The following is a 21067-nucleotide window of genomic DNA, read 5'->3' as shown; positions in this document are numbered from 1 at the left end:
CCGGTGTGATCCCAGTGTCTCACAGCCACTCTCAGTCACCCTCAGTGCAGTGCCAGTTGCAGCGGTACCTTCCTGAGCTAGCACATTGTCCTGGTACAGAGCAAACTGCTGCCTGCCCCGAGCGAAGACAGGTGGAGTCCCATCCTGGCCCAGGGAGGTGGGCGAACCACCGGCACGGGTTCGCCCTGGCTCCCGATGGCTGATGTGTGCAAAGGAGGTAGGATAAAACGGAGGGCCTCTTGTGGGAGAAGGAGGTTTATTGCAGGGTGAGAACCCACGAGGAGAGACCACCAGGTGGCTCGCTGAGCTATTTTTGTACCCCGACAAACAGGCGTGGAAAACACACAGTAACTAATGATACCTTGTCGCGACGGAGAGAAGACCCAGACGCTCAATGTGAGTAATCAGCAAGCTTCCGTTTATTGATCATTCGTGGATTACATATATAGCGTGGTTAATGAGGCTTATGCATATTCCAAAAGGCGCAAGCTGAGTGGTCCACGGCATTGCTGCAGACCCCTCCCTCTAGTTCCTCCTTTGTGGTCAGAAAGTTCCTCTTTTCTCATGCCTGAGTTCCTCTTTTCCCATGCCTCCCTGACCACAAGCTTTCTATTGTTAACTGTACTGCCCACCAAGGACATCATGTCCTTGCTGTATCAGCAGAAGGCCCTATGCAGCTGCAGAGGGTCTATGTGTCCTTTGTCACGTAGCTCAGCTATTACACAAGATGAGTGCGGTATTCTGCAAGATCTTGCTCTGTGAGCTGCAAAGGGTCTACGTGCCCTTTGTCACGTAGCCAGTTCTCCACAATACCTCAGCTAGGGGGTGTTACCGGGGCAGGGAGAGGGGGCTACAGCAATTGGGAACAGGGGTGGGTGGGGAGGAGCAACAGAGACCAATCAGCGACCGAATAACTCAGAGAAGAACCTAGATCCCTCTGGGAAAGCAGCCGGATATGGGGAAGGGGGATACACAGCTAAAAGGTAAGGCACGGATTTATGTATTTTTCGCAGCCTTATGAATGCTCAAGGCTTTTGGGGCTGGCTCTGGGGTTGGTCATGGTTCACTGCAACATCTCCCCCTTTTTTATTATTTCGAAGCAAATGGAGGTAGGTGTGGGAAGTTAGGGAGTAGGGGAAAAGGGAAAACATTCAGGGAAAGGGAACAGCAGGAAGAGGGCCGCAAGTTCTTCTTCAGATGGCATCTGGTGTGGGCACCTCTTCCAGGTGGTGGCTTTGGGGTCGTCGCTGTTCAGTGAGGTCAGGTGCAGTTTGACGAACTTTGCCAGCACCCACTTTGGTCGAGCTGGGGTCGACACGGCGGCATATCCCCTCCCCCAAGCTAGTAACTTGAACAGGCCCTCAACTTTGTGAGTCTCAGGGTCTTTGACCAGCACGGATGGATTTTCTTTTAGTTTAGTTGTGGTCAAATTTTTAATGTGCCGTTATACAGGGGGGGCCGGGCTCTTTGAAGGAACAATTTAAAAAGTTAATGGTGAAGAGAGCCCTGCAGAGTCTCTCAATGGGCGAATTAGTCTCTGCTCCTCCTCACTGCTGCGCAAGGACTCTTTTGAGCGTCTGATGGGTATGCTCAACCGTAGATTGGCCCGTGGGAGAATAAGGGATACCCATAGTGTGCTTAATTCCCCACGTGTCGAAGAACTGGTGGAAGTTCTTCGAGACATATGCTGGTCTGTTGTCTGTCTTGATTTCTGCTGGCACCCCCAGAATGGCAAATGCCAACAGAAAGTGTTTGATGACATCTTTTGCCTTCTCCCCACAATGAGAAGAGGCAAAAACTGCTCTTGAGAAGGTGTCTACTGAGATGTGGACATACTTAGACCTCCCGAATTCGGGGACGTGAGTCACGTCGGTCTGCCACAGCTGGCAGCTATTGAGACCACGTGGACACACACCAGACCCTAGCGATGGGATCTGATATTTCTGGCAGTCAGGACAAGTCGCCACAATGGCCTTAGCTTGGTCATGCGAGAGATGGAACATGCGGACCAAAGCCGGGACGTTTTGATGGTAGAATCGATGGCTCAACTTAGCTTGTTGGAACATTCCCGGTAGTGATGCCAGTTGTACTGGGGCTGCCAAGGCGTCAGCATTCCTGTTCCCTTCAACAATAGGACTGGAGAGGTCGGCATGCAACCTCACGTACATGACATAATAGGGTTGCTCTCGGTGGGACAGCAAAAAGACGAGCTGCGAGAGCACGTGATATAATTTAGGATTTGAAACTTCTTTGAGCATTGAGTGCTCTGCTCTCTCTACCACTCCAGCCACATAGGCTGAATCAGTGACAATGTTTATTGGTTCCTTTTGGAATCGCTCGAAGGCTCTGACTACTGTGGCTAACTCTGCAATTTGAGGAGATCCCTCAACTACTTCAATGTCTTTTTCCCACTCGGATGTTTGGGGATTTCTCCAAGTCAGAACAGATCTGTGAGAAGCCCCTGACCCATCTTTGAAAACTGTCAGGGCTCAAAGCGGTTTGTTGCTTCGAAACAATTTCGGGACTAATTTGAAATTCACATTAAACAATTGGTGTGGCAGATGGTGGCTAGAGAGTTTCCCTGAGTAACTATCTAGGGCAAACTGCAGGCACTCGCTGCTCTGTAGAGCGAAATCAACATCATCTAATTTGAATGGCATGTAAATGCACAAGAATTCGCACCCTGCGAGAACGCAGAGGCGAGAGCTGGCCTTCCTTATCAGTTGCGCCATCAATTCTTGTGGTGTGGTAATGCTTTTGGACGGCTGGTGAGGCAAGAACACCCACTCTATGATTAAGAGGGGGTCCTTGATCCTCTCGTCCCGCTGAAAAGTAAGGCCTTGCGAGTGTGGTAGCTGGCCCATAATTATGAATTTGAGCTGCAGGCCTGGTTCCATCCAGTGTGCCTGCTTGGTGGAAAGAGCTTTCTGGACCTTACCAAGGGCCTCCTGCGCCTCTGGGGTTAGGGATCGGGGAGAGTCCAACGCACCATCGCCTCGCAGCAGGTTAAAGAGGGGGCTGAGGCTTTCTGTGGAGATCCCTAACAGGGGCCAGACCCAGTTCACTGTACCACACAGTTGCTGCAGGTCGCGAAGGGTCCGGGGCTCGTCAGCTATGGCAAGCTGTTGGGGAGCGATGGTTGTCTCACGGATCTGGAGGCCAAGGTAGGTCAGGGGGCACAAGCGCTGGACCTTGTCAGGATGGACTACAAAACCTGCAGCTTCAGTTGCTCAGATTGTTAGATCTAGGGTTAGGTCTAAGCATGTTTCGTCTGGGGCACACACAAGGACGTCATCCATGTAATGGAGGATGATTGCCTCTGGAGCCTGTTTCCGGACAGGGGACAGGACCCGCACAACATACCAATGGCAAATGCTGGGGCTGTTTTTCATGCCCTGAGGCAGCACTGTCCAATGATATCTGCACATGGGGACTTGCCAATTAACAGACGGCACTGAGAAGGCAAATCTAGGAGCATTGCTGAGGTGCAGAGGTATGTGTGTACTAGTTTGAAAACAAACTAGTGTGAGACACCAAGTCAGAATAACAATTTAATAGGGAAATAAAAAGAGGGGGGGAAAAAAAAAATAAAGGCAGATAACACTGGGTTAAACTGACAGAGTCAGGATACAAGCAGACACCCTGTTAATCAGGGTGGTGGTAGCAGTCCGGTAGAATGGTGGCTGCAGTCCTCCTGAAGTGGTGATCCTGTAGAAAGAGGGTCTGCTCTTCCTCAGAAGGTCCAGTGGTGGCTGTGTAGCTCCTGTCCTCTGGAAATCCAGTGGAAAGGTTGTCTCTGGTGTTCAGAATCTCAGATTATATCCAGGATGGAATGCTTGGTTCCTCCCTCTGGGTGGAGCATCTCACAATGGGGTAATGGGTCATGAGGCCAAGTGTTGATTAGGCTCATTAACAGAAAGATAGTCTGGGGGGAGGAGGCAAGGAAACACTGCCCCACTTGATTTCAACGGCTCATGAGGATAGTAATAGAATATACTGCAACCCAGGACAATGTGGAAAAAGCAGTCTTTGATGTCTATGACAGCTAGCTTCCACATACGAGGGAGCATTGACAGTGAGGGCATGCCTGGTTGCAGGGGTCCCATATCCTCCATTAATTTTACACAGATTGTGCAAAAGCGTCCTTCCGTTTCATTTCGGTTTTGGGAGAACAAACACGGGGGAATTCCAAGGGCTATTAGTTGGGACTATGTGGCCCTTGGCAAGTTGCTCTTCCACGAGGGAAATGAGAGCGCGAAGTTTCTCGATGGATACCGGCCACTGTTCCTCCCATACGGGCATGTTAGGCAGCCAATTACTGCGTGGGTGGTCGCACTCAACAGTGGCCCGCCCTAAAAACCCTGGGCTGCTGGAATAACAGCTCGAGTTCCCCACTGGGACAAGGTATCTCTACCCCACAGGGTAAACTCTGCGTCAATAACAAAAGGCCGGATGGTAGGTAAATTTCCTTCCGGGCCTTGTATGGTCACATTTTGGGTGCTCCTTAAAGCTGTAGCTTTACCCCCAATCCCAGCAGTGTTCCCAGCCACTTCAGGTGGGTTCAAGTTCCCATGCCTGAGGCCATTCTCTGCAAGAGATCACAGTGATGTCTGCCCCCGTATCCACCATACCTGGCATGCGAACTCGCTCACCCCCTTGGCTCAACTCACACTCAAGGGTTGGCCAGTTGGGTCCCATCACTTCTGCCCAGAACGCTTGTGCCTCTTGCTGGTTTGTTAGGCAACCTTTCGGGATGACTCGTCCTTGTGTGATCGTAGCACCTTCTGGAATAAAAAGAGGAGCATGATGACACTCAACCAGGAACACAAGCACCTCTCCCCCACCACTGGTGGTAAGGGGATGGACGGGAAGACTTCAGCTCCCGGGTGATCCAGTGCTGCAAGTCCTGTAATAAACGTGTCTGACTCCAGCGGGATGGGTATTGCCGCTTGGGTCAGAACAAGTCTATCACCAGTTTGTTTAACGAGGAGGCTGGAGGTCAGGGTGATGGGCACTGTCTTCCCCAGCTTCCAGGTGTAAAACTGAACTGCTGCATCAACTAGCTCAGCTTCTGTCCAGTCCTGTAAATTGTCCTTTTTTGATGGTACAGCAGCTCCATTTACGTCCTCACGCGGAGCTGTATCGCGCTGCTTGCTCAGTTTCCCAAGGGTGGTGCTTGGGTGTTCGGTCAGTGGCTGCAGCAACATCCCTGCCCCAGGTGGCCCGAACCTGGAATGAAAGGCTCAGGCACAGGTGTTACTGCCCGGGGTTCTTTGCATCCCTTTGCCCAGTGCCCCAGCTTCCCACAGCGATGACACCTGCTCTGGGGTGGAGGCTTCCCTCATTGACTCACCACCCCCACTACCCCTCTGCTTTTATTATTTTGAATTTCGGAGGTGATTGACACCAACTTCACACAGGTTTCTACCATGAGATCTAAGGTGGGAGGAGGATCTAAAGGTAGGGCTCTGAGAACTGCCTTGCAGGCTTCGTTTGTGTTAGAGTGGGCCAACTCCGTCAGCAGCTGCTGTTGGAATTCATGCCCCTCTGTCTGCGAGCGAACGGCGTGTGTGAGGCGCTCTACAAACTCTACAAAGGGTTCTGATCGCCCTTGCAGGACTTGTGTGAAGTGGGTTTTTGGGGCAGCAGTGCTGGGAGTAAGGGACAGAGCTCTCTGAGCAGCCTGCTTGAGGTCTTGCAGGACTGATTCATTAGCAGCCTGATCTTGGGGCTTAGTCCAATCCTTTTCCCTGCAAAGGTGGTCTAAAGTAAGCACTGCAAGTTGGGCATCGCTTTGGTAGGAAGCAAGAAGATCTCGCAGTGCCTTTTTCCACATTCTTTCCCAGAGAAGATACTCAGTTTGGCGTGCACTGCGGGTGGCTCCAGACGGGGGTGGAATATACTCGCAGTTCTTTTTCTTTTTTTGTTTTACACCGGTGAGGGGACGATACGAGCCATGGGAAATAAACTGTCGCATGCTCAGCAGAGTTTTTATGTCTCGGTGGTGGGTATTCTTCTAAGTTATGATTTAAGTTTTCTAAGGGACTTCCAAAGCGCTTTATAAGGTGGATCTCATACTACTTCCGTGCCGCTGGTGCTGAACATGTGCAGAACACTGGATTTTGGGCACGTGTTGTGCAATGGCTCGGGGAAGCAGCTGCCACGGGAGAAAAAGCAGTCTACCGGTACATGTCCCTATGTGCAGCTATTATAAATGCACTTAAGAAGCCCTGGGTGGAAGAGGAGGGACAAAGGAGGATCAAGAAAAGGAGAAGGAAGCACGAGGTCAAGCACTCCCTGAATTCACAGCCCCCCCCCACTGTTACGATCCACTAATGCAAGCGGGGGTCATGATGGTTTGTTTATCAATCTCAGAGTGTAAAAGGACACAAGAGATTTCAGTTTTAATCAAAACAATGCACCTTTATTAAGTGCCCACAACACAGTAATGCAATAGAAGAGAGTAAGAGAGAGAGAGAGAGAGAAACAAAGTAGAGAGGGGGGAAAAGAGGGGGCAATAGCTACCAACGGATGAGACGAAGTCCTCGTGGTCTTCCGCCAATAGATTCGTCTTCCTTCCGTGGGGAGACCTCCGACTTGGTTATTTTAGAAGGTCCCTTTATAGTCCTTTTCAGAAGCGAGGGGCAACTGGCCGAGAGGTTGGGAAATCTACAGCCATTGTTGTGGGGTCCGTTGCTTTGGGAAGCAGGTACAGGACAGACATAGAAGACAGATGTACCGGAGAGGTGTACAGGACAGGTCATTCCTTTCTGCTTCAGCGCAGTCCTTCCCGCCTGGGCAGCAAGAACGGCGCAGTCCATTGTGACCTGCACTAATTTTCCTCAGGAATGCGTACCAGTTCCCAGTGGGCACACCCGTAGGCAACACTTGGCAGACAATCCCACCTCAGCCAGGCCAGGACTGCTGTGTTCAGTCTCTGTCTTCGGCGATGATCGTGAGGCAGATGAGGGATTTTCGGACCGTCTCTTACACCCACCCGTGACTCACGATTGTCGTCAAGCGAGCTCCATCAGCACGATTTCATAGTGTTGTTGTGCAGTCTTCAGGACTCGTCAATGTTGGTAGCATATCCCGGAAAAAGGGTAGAGAACATAAGAAAGGAAGGAAAAGAGAAGAAAAGGAAGGAAACAAAAGAAAGAAGTAGATAATTTTTTAATCAGAATACACATGTAATTTTTTAATCAAAATACCTCTAATTTCTTATCACATCTTCTTTTAATACTCGTGTAGTTCGTCTTGTGTCAACAACCTTGGGGATGTCCACAGTGGATGGGACGTGGACATCTATTATAGATGTCAATTGTGTTAACCGTTTTCATCATTCTCCAATTCATGATGTATAAGACTGCTGATAAAGCAAAACCAATCAAAACCAAAATCAAGAGAACAATGATGGGATGACGAAATTTGTTCAGGACACCTGTAGCAGTAGGTGACCACCCAAAAAGAGTATCCCACCACCTGTGTTCAGCATCTTTCTTTACGCTTTCTACAACACGATGTATTTCTTTCACATTGTGATGAATAGTTACCAAGATTTTCTGTCCATTTTTCTTGATCTTTTCCAAAATTTCAATTAAATCTTGGTGAAGCAACAATTGCTTTACCAAAGTAAGATTCATCCCAATGGGGGTAGGCAATAATCGGTGAATCAGTGTGTAATTGGACTGTAAAAGGTGATAAGAAGTAACTGGGGCTAAATATGAAAAATCACATCCTATGATTTTAGTAAAGTTACAAACACAAAAAATTGAATGATTTTTAGTATCTACTACTAAATTTTCTACAAGTATTTTATCACAAGCAGTTCTTAAGCATGCACATCCATTACCTATATAGACAAGCACTGTTTCAGGAATCTCGTTAGGATGAATTTCAAAATGACAGATATTTTGTTCTGTATCTAAACAAATGTCTTGAGCTCTAATTGCATTACTTTCACAGATAAATCCTTGTTGTTCTCGGACAATACAAGTTTCTAAATTAACAGTTTGCCACTTCTCACCAATTTGACGGGCCCATTCTCTATGCTCGAAAGGATAGAGAACAGCTCCATCATGGTTCAGCCCTAATGCAATGACAGGGAATATCAAATGCACTGAAGCATTACGTATGGTTAGAACAAAGGCTGTGGCTGTGTTTGTGAGGGGATCGTAGGTAAAATTTACTAAGTTCCACCAGGATTGGAATTCTCTTTCAAAATCAGCGGCACTGTCCCAGATGGTTTTCCGAATTTCAGTAGGAAAAGTGCCTTCTTCGCCTTCTCTTATAATTGAGGCGGCAACTGACTGCATCCATAATTGAGCCTGGATGCAGCTGAGAGCCAAAGAAATGTTGTTTTGTGTAGCATCGAGTGCGTCAATTATCAATTTGTGGTCATTCACATTTACCTTTTCCCAATTTGGTAATATGTTTGATAACAACCACTGATGGCTTCCCAAGGCTAATAGGGATGACTGTAGTGATTGTTGTATTTTAGTCAAATCTGTAGTTGTGGCAGCCAATTTATTCATTAGTACTTCTGAATCAATACTATTTAAGATTCCCAATCCTGTTCCCACAACACTGGTTATGTCTCTTTGCATTCGCTTCTTAGAAGGGTTCCGCTTTCGCAACCAGGTTGTCCACCCCTCGAAGGAAGTTTGCAGAAAAAGTGAACAAGCTGGCTGAACTTCTGAGACATTGTTTTGCATCAGCAATTTAACTTGTTTGAGGGACCATGCTGGATTCTTCATGTCCCTCAGAGTTCTTCTGTGAAAAGCAAACACAACAGAGTCTGCCACCAGAGGCAGAAAAATTAGAATGATGGAATTATGCAGCGTGTATGTATCCGATGCTCTCTCCCTAGGGCATCAGAGGCTACCCATGCATATTTATTCAGAGGGCTTTTTAGCACTAGTGGTACTTCTCTTACAGTAGGAAGGTCTACCAAAACAGGTTGTCCAGGGTAGTGTGCAGGATTCTTAGGATCATTTGGTCCCTGTAGTGAGAGCGTTCCCAAGGCATTTAAAACACAATATTGGTTCTTTGTTGGAACAATTCCACACCTCTGGGCATCTTTCTTTGTCAGCGCAGAAATTTGTGCTCCAGTGTCAATCAGAAAAGTTACAGGTGCCCGTTTAGGGCCTATAATAGCTGTGATCATTATATCTCCTGTTTTATTTTTAGTGAGCATTCTCAAGCATACCCATGCTCCGTCTCTTCGCCCACTGACAAGAGACGGAGGGTCTAGTTTCCCTGGTTTTGAGGGAGAGGTCGTTTTGGCTCACTACACAGACTTTGAAGGAGAGGTTGCTTTGACTCACTGCCCAGATTCTGAGGGAGGAGGGGTGCACTGGGTTGAATTGACGGATTCGGTAGAATGGGTTTTCGGCAGTGCCAGTTAGACTCTACCTTACTCAATTTATCAGGGGGTAAGCCATCCATCATATCTCTGGGGACCCCCTTTTTGATGCCTAATAACCACCAATGCTGACGCTTAGGGATCTGTTTTACATTCTCTGGTTTTTCACTATGAGGAGCCCTAATGTACCTGACACCTTTTGTTTTGTCTGATTTTTCCTCTGGGATTTTTATAGGTCCATATTTCCTACTGTAATTAATCAGATCTTCTGCAACCTCACTCCATGTCCAAACTTTGCAATCACCGGGAGGTGAATTCGATTGTGAACCTGGCGGCTGAGAGGGGCTTGAATATGGAGTAAACCCAGGATCGGTAGATCCGGTTCGGTTGCTCGGGTTTCCAAGGAATCTATCCAGCCTTTCTACGGGACCTACAGCTGCTATGGTTTTTTGAAGGACTATTGCTGTAGGTTTGAGTGATTCTGGAAGGCCTCGAATTAAAGGGGTCATCAGTTCAGGTTTCACAGGTAATTGCGTGGGGGATTCATATCCAGGAGTTAATTTCCTTTCAAGGGTCATTTGCAGCTTTGTGGATGCTTTCTAGAAGTTGATCAGGGGTACCAGCTATAGCTAAAGGGTCTCCCCTTTCTAAAGGATTGAGTCCCCCGGCCCAGAAAGCTGCACGCTGAGTCAGGGACCATGTGCCACGTTTGTCTCCTGTTGTCAAGAAAACTCCATGTCCCCAGTATCCACTGGCCTCCTGTTCAGTTAATTGAATTTGGTCTCCTCCAGTGAGGGACACTCGGAAAACATATTCTGTCTCAGATTCGTGGGGGAGCCGCCCATACTCCTTTTTTAACCTGGCCAATTCAACAGCAGTGTATGGTATTTGTTTAGTGGTGATATGCGGTTCAAAATCTTCATCATTGATATAATTATATTCTGTTTTAATCAGAGGTCTCATAGGAGGGCAGCAGTTTTCCCCACAATTTTTTACTAGTATTAGTTCTTTCTGGGGGTATATTTGGTTAATGTGAGGAGTTTCCTTTTCATCTGTCTCTTTTGGTGAGTCAGTATTCTGTGAATTCTTAAAATATTCCTCTTTTAAAGCAGTCTCTAGCAAATGATTTTTATTCTTCTCTTCATCTAATTGTTTCTGTAAAATCTCCACTAGGTTTTGAAGTGAATCTATGATTGCTTTCTCTTCACTACATCGCTTTAAGTGATGATCTATAGCCGCCGCAAGGCATGCCCCTAAAACAGAGCAGATTATGGTTTTATTTCGGCCAAATTTAAATTTGGTCTCATGTTGTAAAGAACATACTCTATCAGTTACATTATCCAAATTAAACCAGTTATTTTGAGCCCATTCTTCCCCTCCTGGAGAGGGCCGGGCATTGTGTTTTGCTAGCAGAGCATAAAACGCAGCTTTAACTTTTGCACTAGGGTTTTCAGTCATTTTATAAAGGGATCAAAACCACCACAGGGAGATAAAAGTTAATTACACACTGCGACACACACAGCTTCGCTGTGTCTCCCTTCGCTTCCCTGGGTGGGTGAAGAGACCAAATCTGCTTGGGAGGTACTCCTTAAGTTACTTATGGTTGTCTCTTCACTACACCAAGCAGTCCAAATTCACACACACACCAAAAAAAAAAAACAGTTCCCCCTTTTACACTAAGAGATCTTTTGCGAAAAACCTGAAGACAGAGCCCTCAACTGAGTATGGGGTGCTTTTCACCTAGGCGTGTGCAGTTTGCGGGAAATTCGAGTCACCCCCCTTGCTTTCTAGACACCGCTCACCCTTTTTGGGGTGTCGGGCTAGGTGCGGCTGGAGTGAAACGTCCTTCCCCTATTACAGACTACACACAACCTTGCAAGCCCTTCTGTCTGTCAGAAATCCTGTCCGTGACGCCAGTTTAATGTCACAATCCGCTAATGCAAGTTGCAAGTGATGGTTTGTTTATCGATCTCAGAGTGTAAAAGGACACAAGAGATTTCAGTTTTAATCAAAACAATGCACCTTTATTAAGTGCCCACAACACAGTAATGCAATAGAAGAGAGTAAGAGAGAGAGAGAAACAAAGTAGAGAGGGGGAAAAAGAGGGGGCAATAGCTACCAACGGATGAGACGAAGTCCTCAGATTCGTCTTCCTTCCGTGGGGAGATCTCTGACTTGGTTATTTTAGAAGATCCCTTTATAGTCCTTTTCAGAAGCGAGGGGCAACTGGGCCAAGAGGTTGGGAAATCTACAGCCATTGTTATGGGGTCCGTTGCTTTGGGAAGCAGGTACAGGACAGACATAGAAGACAGGTGTACCGGAGAGGTGTACAGGACAGGTCATTCCTTTCCGCTTCAGCGCAGTCCTTCCCGCCTGGGCAGCAAGAACGGCGCAGTCCATTGTGACCTGCACTAATTTTCCTCAGGAATGCGTACCAGTTCCCAGTGGGCACACCCGTAGGCAACACTTGGCAGACAATCCCACCTCAGCCAGGCCAGGACTGCTGTGTTCAGTCTCTGTCTTCGGCGATGATCGTGAGGCAGATGAGGGATTTTCGGACCGTCTCTTACACCCACCCGTGGGATCATCGCCCCCCATCCCACAGGTGGCCGAGGAGGGGGAGCCTGGCCCAGAAATCCTGGGTTGGGTTTTTTTTTGCAGGAGGATGTTTGGAGAATGAAGAACTCCAAAACTGAGTGGAAAATGCCCCTTGTGGGGAACATTGGGGGGTCCCAGTGGTGGCTGCTGCCAGAGGCATTCTGGAGGAGCAGAGCCCTGTGGCCCCAAGGACCCGAAAGTGGGGAGCCCAGAGAGGGGGGAGCGCCGTGATTCACGGGACCCTCAACAGCCTGGAGAGGGGCAGGAGGGACTCCTTGGAGCCCATCACCCCCAGCATTCCTAAGTGGGGAGACGGAAGAGGAGGGAGCTTTTCGGATTCCTGGGACTCCCAGCAGCCTGGGGAGGGTGGGGGCCAAGTGGAGAGGGGGACTCCCAATACAAGCGTGACCCCCAGCAGCTGGGACAGGGGGGAACCCTGAACACCAAAGGGGAGGGACCAGAGACAGGGAACTCCTGGGAGGCATTTTCAGAGTAGATTTTTTTGGACACACGATGCCTGGTGTCTTCTAGAGATGGACTTGGGCAGAGGAACCTTCAAACTCAATGTGCTCATCCCTTGTTTTCCCCCCAAACCAGGATTTCCCATTCCCAAACCTCGGCCAGATGGAGGAGGAGGCTGCGAGGAAGATGCCCCGGGACCCCCAGGCAGGTGAGGAGGAAGTCACTGCCCCTTTCCCCCTCTCTCCTGCTCCATCTCCCAGCCCAGCATCGCCCCCGACTGCAGAACAACCCTGCTGCCGACGCTGTCCTGCCAGGGACGGACTGGGGGGATCTCCTTGCCCTTCCCTGTGGCACGGAGGCAAATCCCATCCTCTCCTTGTCCTTCCTCCGCAGACAAGGAGCTGAGGACGGAGCCCAGGGAGGACAAATCCCCACAGCAGAACCTGGTGGAAGAGGCCGTTTTGAGTGGCTCCACGGCGCAGGAATCCAATGGGGAGGAAAATGCCCAGAGATCCTGCAGGAGGAGGGGCTGCAAACGCAGCCCAGGGTGCTCTGAGGAGGAAAGACACACCCTGTGCCGGGAAGGTGGCCGGAGATCGAGCCGGAGCTCGGATCTGGTGGTCCATGAGCAGCTTCACAATGAGGAGAAGCCCTACAAGTGTGGGGAATGCCAGAAGAGCTTCAGCAAGAGCTCCCACCTGATCGTCCACCAGAGGATCCACAGTGGGGAACGGCCCTATGAGTGTGGGGAATGTGGGAAGAGCTTCAGATGCAGCTCCAACCTGATCCGCCACCAGATGATCCACACTGGGGAATGGCCCTACGAGTGTGGGGAATGTGGGAAGAGCTTCTGCCAGAGCTCCACCCTGCTCCGCCACCAGATGATCCATACTGGGGAACGGCTCTATGAGTGTGGGGAATGTGGGAAGAGCTTCGGAGAGAGCTCCACCCTGCTCCGCCACCAGATGATCCACACGGGAGAGAGGCCCTATGAGTGTTCCGAGTGTGGGAAGAGGTTTCAGACCAGTTCCAGTCTCCTCCTGCACCAGCGGATTCACACAGAGGAGAGGCCCTTCCACTGCCCTGACTGCGAGAAGGGCTTCACACAAAACTCCCACCTTGTCAGACACCGGCGCATCCACACTGGGGAGAGGCCCTACAAGTGTGAGGAATGTGGGCAGAGCTTCAGCCGGAGCTCCCACCTAATCCGCCACCAGATGATCCACACTGGGGAACGCCCCTACGAGTGTGAGGAGTGTGGGAAGAGCTTCAGCCAGAGCATCAACCTGATCTTCCACCAGAACATCCACACTGGGGAAAGGCCATACAAGTGCTTGGAATGTGGGAAGAGCTTCAGCCAGCGCGGCAACCTGACCGTCCATAAAAAGATCCACACTGGGGAGAAGCCCTACGAGTGTTCCGAGTGTGGGAAGAGGTTTCAGACCCCCTCCAGTCTCTTCCTGCACCACCAGATTCACACAGAGGAGAGGCCCTTCTGCTGCCCCGACTGCGGGAAGGGCTTCAAGCAAAACTCCGGCCTCATCATCCACCGGCGCATCCACACCAGGGAGAAGCCCTGCGAGTGTGAGGAATGTGGGAAGAGCTTCACCCACACCTCTACCTTGACCAGACACCAACGGAGGCACCAGTAAGGGAAGCCCTGCAAGTGCCCCGACTGTGGGAAGAGCTTCGTGCCCTGCTCCAACCCCATCCCCTTTTGCAGGAGCCACACTGGGAAAAGCCCTGGTGGCCCACATTCCCTGTGATCCATATTGGGAAGACCCCTGGCTGGTTATCCTTTTATTTTGGCCCTAATTGTCTTCTGATTCATCCTCATCACTTAAAAACACCCAAAATAGGACTAAAAAGAAAGAAATTGATCACAGATGTTTTAAGTTCCACCATTTCACAGGTATTTGAGGGGGAATTTAGGGTTTGGGGACATATTCTGGAGTATTTGTGGGTTCTTGGGGGATTTTGGGCAGTGTTCTCCATCTCTTTGCACTCCAAAAGCCAAGAGGGATCACCTCAAAACGACTCAATCCCACTGAAAACAATTCAATCCTACCCCAAAAGGGCTCAATCCCTCCTCAAAATGGCTTGTTCCCACCTCAAAAAAACTCAGTCCCATGCCAAAATTACTTGATTCTACAGCCTCCAGGGTGAGATGGGGTTGAAAGGTGACTGGGATCCAGATTTGGAGGGGTGAGATCAGGATTGTGTAGGGCTGGCTCTGTGGGTGGTGTTTTGATAGTAAATAAAACTTTCAGAATGACTGACTTCTGTCCCATTCATTTTCAGTCCGTTCCAGTTCTGTTTTCAGACTGCCACCTTCTCAGCTGACTGTGTTTGTGTCCTCCTTTCTCTTCTGCCTTTCTTTGCCCGCTCTGTTTCTCTCACAGTGTCTCTCTTTAGCCAGGGCAGCTCCCAGCCAAAGACCCTCCCCTGATTTTGTTCCCAGTCCATGAGCTACGACAACCATGGGTGAAGTTACGACGGCTGGCAGTGAAATGTCACTGTAAGATCTTGCTCCACTTGGCTTTCGACCCTTTCTCAAGAGCTTTGCCTTCAAGGGCAGGAACATCTTTTCCTTGCTGGAACCTGGAACTCCAGACCCTTGGAGTGTGTGCCATGGATCCCAGAGGGGCATTCCTGAGGCTCCCAGGTTGCTGGTTCTGCTGTGCCTCCCGCGGGCAGGGGCAGGTGACAGGTGACAAGGTCCAGCAGCTCTGCTGGTTGTGCAGTGTCACAATGGCCCCTCTGGTTCCATGAGGCTCCTCTGTGAAACAATGGGCCCTTGGTTCCAGGAGGTTCCACGGTGTCACAAAGATCTCCTTGGTTCCGTGAGGAGCACAATAGCTTTGCATAAACACTGAGCAACCCCTGCCTGATACACCTGGGCACATCTGTCTGCATCCCAAGGAGGGGTTAAAGATGAGAACGGCACCAGCAGCTTCCACCTGCAGCAGAGATCAAGGCAAAGGACGGGAACAGAGAATTCTGCTGCAAGACTCAGAGAATTCTGCTCACAGAGATCACGTCTGGTCACGCTGTCCCTTGTAGAAAGGTGACATCATTCCAGGCAGCCTGTACTGAGCATGTGGTTGCGAGCGGGGTTTGTTGTTTAGGAAACCTGCTCAGGCTTTTCCATTCTTTCCTTACAAACAGGAAAACTTCTCTGGGGCCTGTGTGCAGGCAGAGCCCTGAGGAGAGCAGGTGGGACATGGTGCAGTGGGCTGGGACAGCCAGCTGCAGAGCTCAGGGACAAGGTTCTGATGCAGGGAACAGAGATGTCAGTGCCAGGTGGGCGATGTCAGACATGGTGAGGTTGGGGGTGAGGAGCAGGTTGTCCAAACAGGGTCAGCCTTCAAAGGGCTCATTCTGCTACATGCCCAGACCTCCTAAGGAGACATTCAGCATCCAAATTAATTGGAGAATGCTTCTATCACCTCTTCTCTGAACTGAAAAATAATTTTAAAAACTTCCTTTATTAAAACAAGAAAAAGTCACGAGGTGCACTTTGAAATCTTCCTCCTTAACAGAACTCCAAACTGACTCCAGTGAGCTGTAGAAGCCCTGAATACTTGAAGACAATTGAAGGAAGAGAAAGAGCTCCTTCAGGCTTTCTGTATTTTAATGAGCCCCACAGTGGATTTGGGGCTGAGTCCAGGACCCTCAGGGACTGAGAGAAGGCTGAAGAAGCTGCTCAAGGAGTCAGAAGCAAAACTCCAAGTCCCTTGGAACACCAATGGGTCCCACTGAGGGCAGGGACTGCCAAAGCCTCCCCAGGGACTTGTGAGAGCAGATTCTTGAGCTCTGCCAGGATTGCAGGGAGCTAAAGGCTCTGAGCAGGGAGCTGCAATGCTGAGAAAGCCCTGGGCTGGTTGGAGGAAGCAGAAAGACCCAGCCCTGAGCCCAGGCCTGGCACAGCAGGGCCTGTCCCTCCCGGGTGGCTCAGGGCTGTTTTGGGGCAGTGGGATGTGAGGGGGAGGAAGGACAAATGTCATAAGATGCAACCCCTGCCAGCCTCTTCAGGGAGGGTGAGGGAGAACCAAAGTGCAGCCCCTCAATGGAAAGTTCCTTCTGTGGAGCTTCCAGAGGCAGTCCCAGAGCCCAGGGGACAAAGCCCTGGGTGCCTCTGGCCCTGCCCAGCCCTGCCCAGCCCTTGGCCATCTGTCCTGCAGGCTGCTGCTCCTCTGCCCTGGCCGGCTGCACACGCCCATCTCGCTGTCCCCCCAGCATTTGTCACCCCGGCATTTCTGTGCCCTCCCTGGGGTCCCTGCACCCAGCGCTGCCGGTCCCTGGCACACAGAGCCGTGGCAGGAGCCGGGCCCTGCCAAGGGGCTTTGGAGCAGGGTGGTGGCTGCGATTGCTTCTGACCTCAGCAACTGCTCCTTCGATAGTTCCATGGAAATGGAGCACATCAACACTGCTGTGCATTGTCCCTGCTGAGGGTCAGACACTGTCAGAGCACATTCCCTGCCTGTAGAATTTGTGCCCAACCCAAGCACTGCACTTACGTCTCCAGCATTGCTTTCCAATAAAAACAGGGGAAGGCAAACTATGTGCAGCTCATGGTATTTCACAGTGTCTAAAACTGGCTAAGCCATAGATCTTAGAGGTGAGATCCATTTGGAATTCATGGGATGGAGAAGCAGTGCAACATGGAAAAGCGGAGCACAGAAATAAAGAGAGGAAACATCTTGGATTGTTTCTTTCCATTTTCATTTCACTTCTGGAAAGCTGTTTCAGTTATCCAGGAATCTCCTCCACAGTCCTGTCTGCTGTTTTCAAGAACCTTTCCTGGAGAACGAGGTGCAGCTCCTGTCACAAGATGTGCCACCAACTGCAGTTTCTCTTGGCTTCCCACACTGTGAGTGCAGCAGGACTTTTGCAGCAAAGCAGGACGAATGTTTGGAGAACTTTACAACTTGTCCTTTCTTTTACTTGTGGGCTGGGCAGTTGTGCCATCGGTGAGGTTTTCATTGTGGCTGTTGTAACCTAAGAAACCAGGAGGTGGCACCAGGACCTGTTTAGGGAATGTGACCCTGACTGAACTCAGAGAAAGAATCTCCAGGACACTGTGGGAGCTCCCCGGGCTGGGCTCAGGTTCCCGCTGGGACTCTGCAGCAGGCTGGGCTCCAACTGGCATCAGCAGCAGCTGCAAACACCTCTGGGCATCTCCATTTTCTGCTGCTCAGAGGAAGCCATGAAGCGAGTCAAGCAGTTCTGGGGGATTTTTTAGTTGTATTTGACACTCCAGAGGAGATTTCTGTGATGGGCTCTGTAAGTTGATTCTATTTCAACAGCACCAGCAACAGGGCTGTGATTGAGTGCTGTGAATCAGACCTGTGTGGCTTTAATTCTCCTCAATTGGTGCCCAGGGACTTGTGAGCATTTCAAGATCTCCTAATCATGATGCCTGCAACAAAAATACTGAGTTCACTGTCACAAAATCACCGTGAGTAGCACCGATCGAAAGAGGCAATTGCAGTTTTACTGATAAAATTCCTGTGGCAACCAGAAGAGGGGTAAGAGCAGCCGCGATCTCCAATTCCCAAGGTGAAGGCAACAACAGCCCCGTGCTGTCAGCTCAGGGGGAGTAAAACGGTGCTGAGAGCAGCGCTGGAAGCCAATCCTTCCTTTCTCTGAAGGCTGGCTCAGGGCAGCACAGCCGGGCCCTGAGGAATCGGGGCTGTTTGGGGGTGATGGTTGCTCTGCTCCAGAATTCACCTGGAAAAAGCCCTTGGGAAGCCGAGGCGGGAGCGGGCGGGAAGGGCCGGCGCTGCTGCTGCTCGTGCCCGGGAGCCCCGGCCGGGCCGGGCCGGCGCCCGCTGCGCTGTGGCTCCTGCTCCTGCCAGAGCCGGGCGGGACTCGGGGACAGGGAACGGGCCCGGGGGACAGCAAAGGCTCGGGGGCTGCAGGGATGTTTGCGCTCGGGCCAGTGCCGGCACAGAGCTTCGCCCTCGGCATTAACCCCGAGGGAAACGCTGGGGAAAGGCTCCATTTCAGCCTTTCTTTGCTCGTCGCTGTGAAGTGCCCGAAATAAAAGGAGAACAAGCAGGGCCCGACCCCTTCTCCTTTGAGAGGAGCCCGTGCCTGGGGCCGTGAGGGGCAGTGAGGGGCCATGAGGGGTGTGGATACAAATATGCATCTAGCAAGAATTTCTCTTGCTTCTTTCCAGTCCCGTGAGATATTTTTCTCTCTCACAGAAGATATTAGTAGAGTTCTATAAACTATGAACACCTGCGACCTTGCAAAGCTTTGTTTATAGTACAGTAGAAAAATATTTTGACAATGGATGTTTTAGGATTTTAGTCAATCACCCCAAGGGGTGGCTGATCCTTTGTCCCATTAGACTATGAAGAAAAAAGTCTCTAAGAGAGTTGTAAAATAATTAAATGAAGGAATCTTGCTGCACAGTTCCTGCCTGCTGGATCTTCTCCTCCCTACCACTGCGGGATACCGTGATAGAGGGGCTGTGAGGGGCTGTGAGGAGTCTCAGCCCTGGCAGGAGGGGGTCCCGCCATGTCTCCGGGGCAGGGCAGCCGTAAAGGCAGCCGTGGCAGCAGAGTGGGCTTGGGGCACCTCTGGGAGGGGATGAGACCCTTCCCCAGCTCCAAACCACACCAAAACATCCATAAATGGGACTTTCCATCTTTAGAATCCACAGGCAACTTGGAAGTAACTGTACAGCTCAATCCCACTGTGAGAAGGAAGGAAATCTTCCCAGTGAAGTGACATCCAGCCATTATTAATAATGTGTAAGATTTAAAAGTATAACACTAATAAATAATACTAATAAATAATAGTAACCACAATAACAATAAATAAATCTCCAAATCCCAACACACACAGCACTGCAGCAAAAGAATGAACCTCATTTTCCTTTACTGCCTCAAGGCTCATGAGAAATAATCCCATTAACTTTCTCTTCCTCCTCCAGATAAACGAGGCCGTTTTTGGTGTTTAATACAAGCTACAACTGAGGGCAGAGTGAAGAACAGGGAGCCATCTCCACTTGCCATGTCAAACCCCGCAGGTCATAGACAGCTGTTGTGGCACAATCCCTTATCACCAAAAGGCACAACACTGTCAAGTTCTGTCCGTGGGATGCTTTGCTTCTACAAAAGAAAGCTCCTGGTTCAGGGTCACCTTCACTGCTCAACCAGACACCTTGAGATCTAAAAAAGTGCTTTCCCTAATGCCAGAGTGTAAGAAATCAAGTTTATTCTTTTCTGCTGCACTCACAAGCTACTCATTAAATAGCTGGTGTCTGCAAAACATCCCAACCGATGCACTGATCAGGGTTCTGAGTGCACATTGCCCTGAACAGGCTCATCAGGGAATGAAAACAATTTTACAATTAATTCATTGTACACAGGAGTGGCTCAGGATCATGTTCTTTGGGCACTTTTCCCTCATATTCTTTGGGCACTTTTCCCACTCCTGCCATTATTGCTACCTAAGCTCACTGCATCTGCAAAGTAACAAAAACTCCTTAGTTTGTGTATTTAATGATACTGTGTTAGTAATAAACCTCACAGCCAAACATGGAGAATTAGTGAATATCAATACCTGTTTCATTGTATATTGAAAACACATTCATATCAAGCAAGTCGGTGTGAAGCCATGTGGTGAGGATAATTCTGGCAAGAACAGCCATTTTTACACACCTGTGTTCTGTCAGAAGCATAGACTTACAATTCCTCCTGCACCTGGATCAGAGGGAAGAGCCTGGTTCTCCGGGACACATTCCATGGGGCCTGGAGCAGCAGTCCAGTGCCAGCGATCCAGGGACCCCAGGGTACAGTGGTGGCAAAGGGCGTTTTGCAGCAGCTCTGAAGGGTCTGGGAAAGCAGAACTCCTGCAACATGATCTGGGCTGGTCTGTAAAATATCGTTCTGATTCACAGAGGTCGACTGAACAGCGGGATACTGCTAAGAAAGCATTCCTTTATCACAGGGTGATCCGCCTTGCATGCGACCGCCTCAGCAGTTTTCTCACGAGTTCCTGTATCCTTTACACCACGAGACTCCCTGAATTCCCCCCAGAGTCCTGCCCGCTCCGTACCTCATCCACACGTACTGTCCACTGTCCGGAACCACAGCTCCTTTCAGGGGTCGGTTCCGTGTGAGCAGTTCTTGATACCAGGAACCCACCGAAGCTGCTCACTCACTCCCCTCTGCAGCCGGACAGAGGAGAGAAAATTTTACAGAGAGTTCATGGGTTGAGATAAGGACCAGAAGAGATCACTCATCAAAGACCTTCAAGGGTGAAACAGGCTCGACTTAGAAATATAAAGTGAGTTTATTACTAACAGAATCAGAGCAGGATAATGAGAAGTAAAATAAGCCCTTAAAAAAAAACCACCTTCTCCCCACCCTCCCTCCTTCCCAGCTCTACCTCCTCCCCCAGCAGTGCAAGGAGATGGGAATGGGGGTTATGGTCAGTTCATCAGCCGTGGCTTTTCCTGCTGCTCAGGAAGAGGAGTCAGTCCCCTGTTGCGCCATGGGCTCCCTCCCACAGAACACTGTTCTCCGTGAACTTCTCCAATGTGAGTCCATCTCACGAGCAACAGTCGCCCTCAAACTGCTGCAGCGTGGGTCACTCTGCCACAGGGTGAGTCCTCCAAGGACAGGC

General features: G+C 50.0%; 2 protein-coding genes across 3 annotated transcripts in view; both read left to right on the top strand.

Annotated features, from left to right (window-relative positions):
• Positions 1-21067, top strand: part of LOC125330304 (zinc finger protein 239-like) — a 131192-nt gene that overhangs the window by 5709 nt on the left and 104416 nt on the right. For both annotated transcript variants that reach the window (XM_048313307.1, XM_048313296.1), the window contains exon 3: positions 332-396. The gene's annotated coding sequence lies outside the window, so the exon portion shown is untranslated. The remainder of the gene's footprint in view (positions 1-331; positions 397-21067) is intronic.
• On the top strand, positions 12352-14700 carry LOC125330280 (zinc finger protein OZF-like). Its single transcript, XM_048313262.1, has 2 exons — positions 12352-12632; positions 12818-14700. Exons 1-2 carry the CDS (start codon positions 12527-12529, stop codon positions 14074-14076), a joined length of 1365 nt encoding a protein of 454 aa, XP_048169219.1. The 5' UTR covers positions 12352-12526; the 3' UTR covers positions 14077-14700.

Source organism: Corvus hawaiiensis, chromosome 1, assembly GCF_020740725.1.
Source record: "Corvus hawaiiensis isolate bCorHaw1 chromosome 1, bCorHaw1.pri.cur, whole genome shotgun sequence".
In the NCBI taxonomy this organism is placed as follows: Eukaryota; Metazoa; Chordata; class Aves; order Passeriformes; family Corvidae; genus Corvus; species Corvus hawaiiensis.
This window is presented reverse-complemented; position numbering and strand designations above follow the sequence as displayed.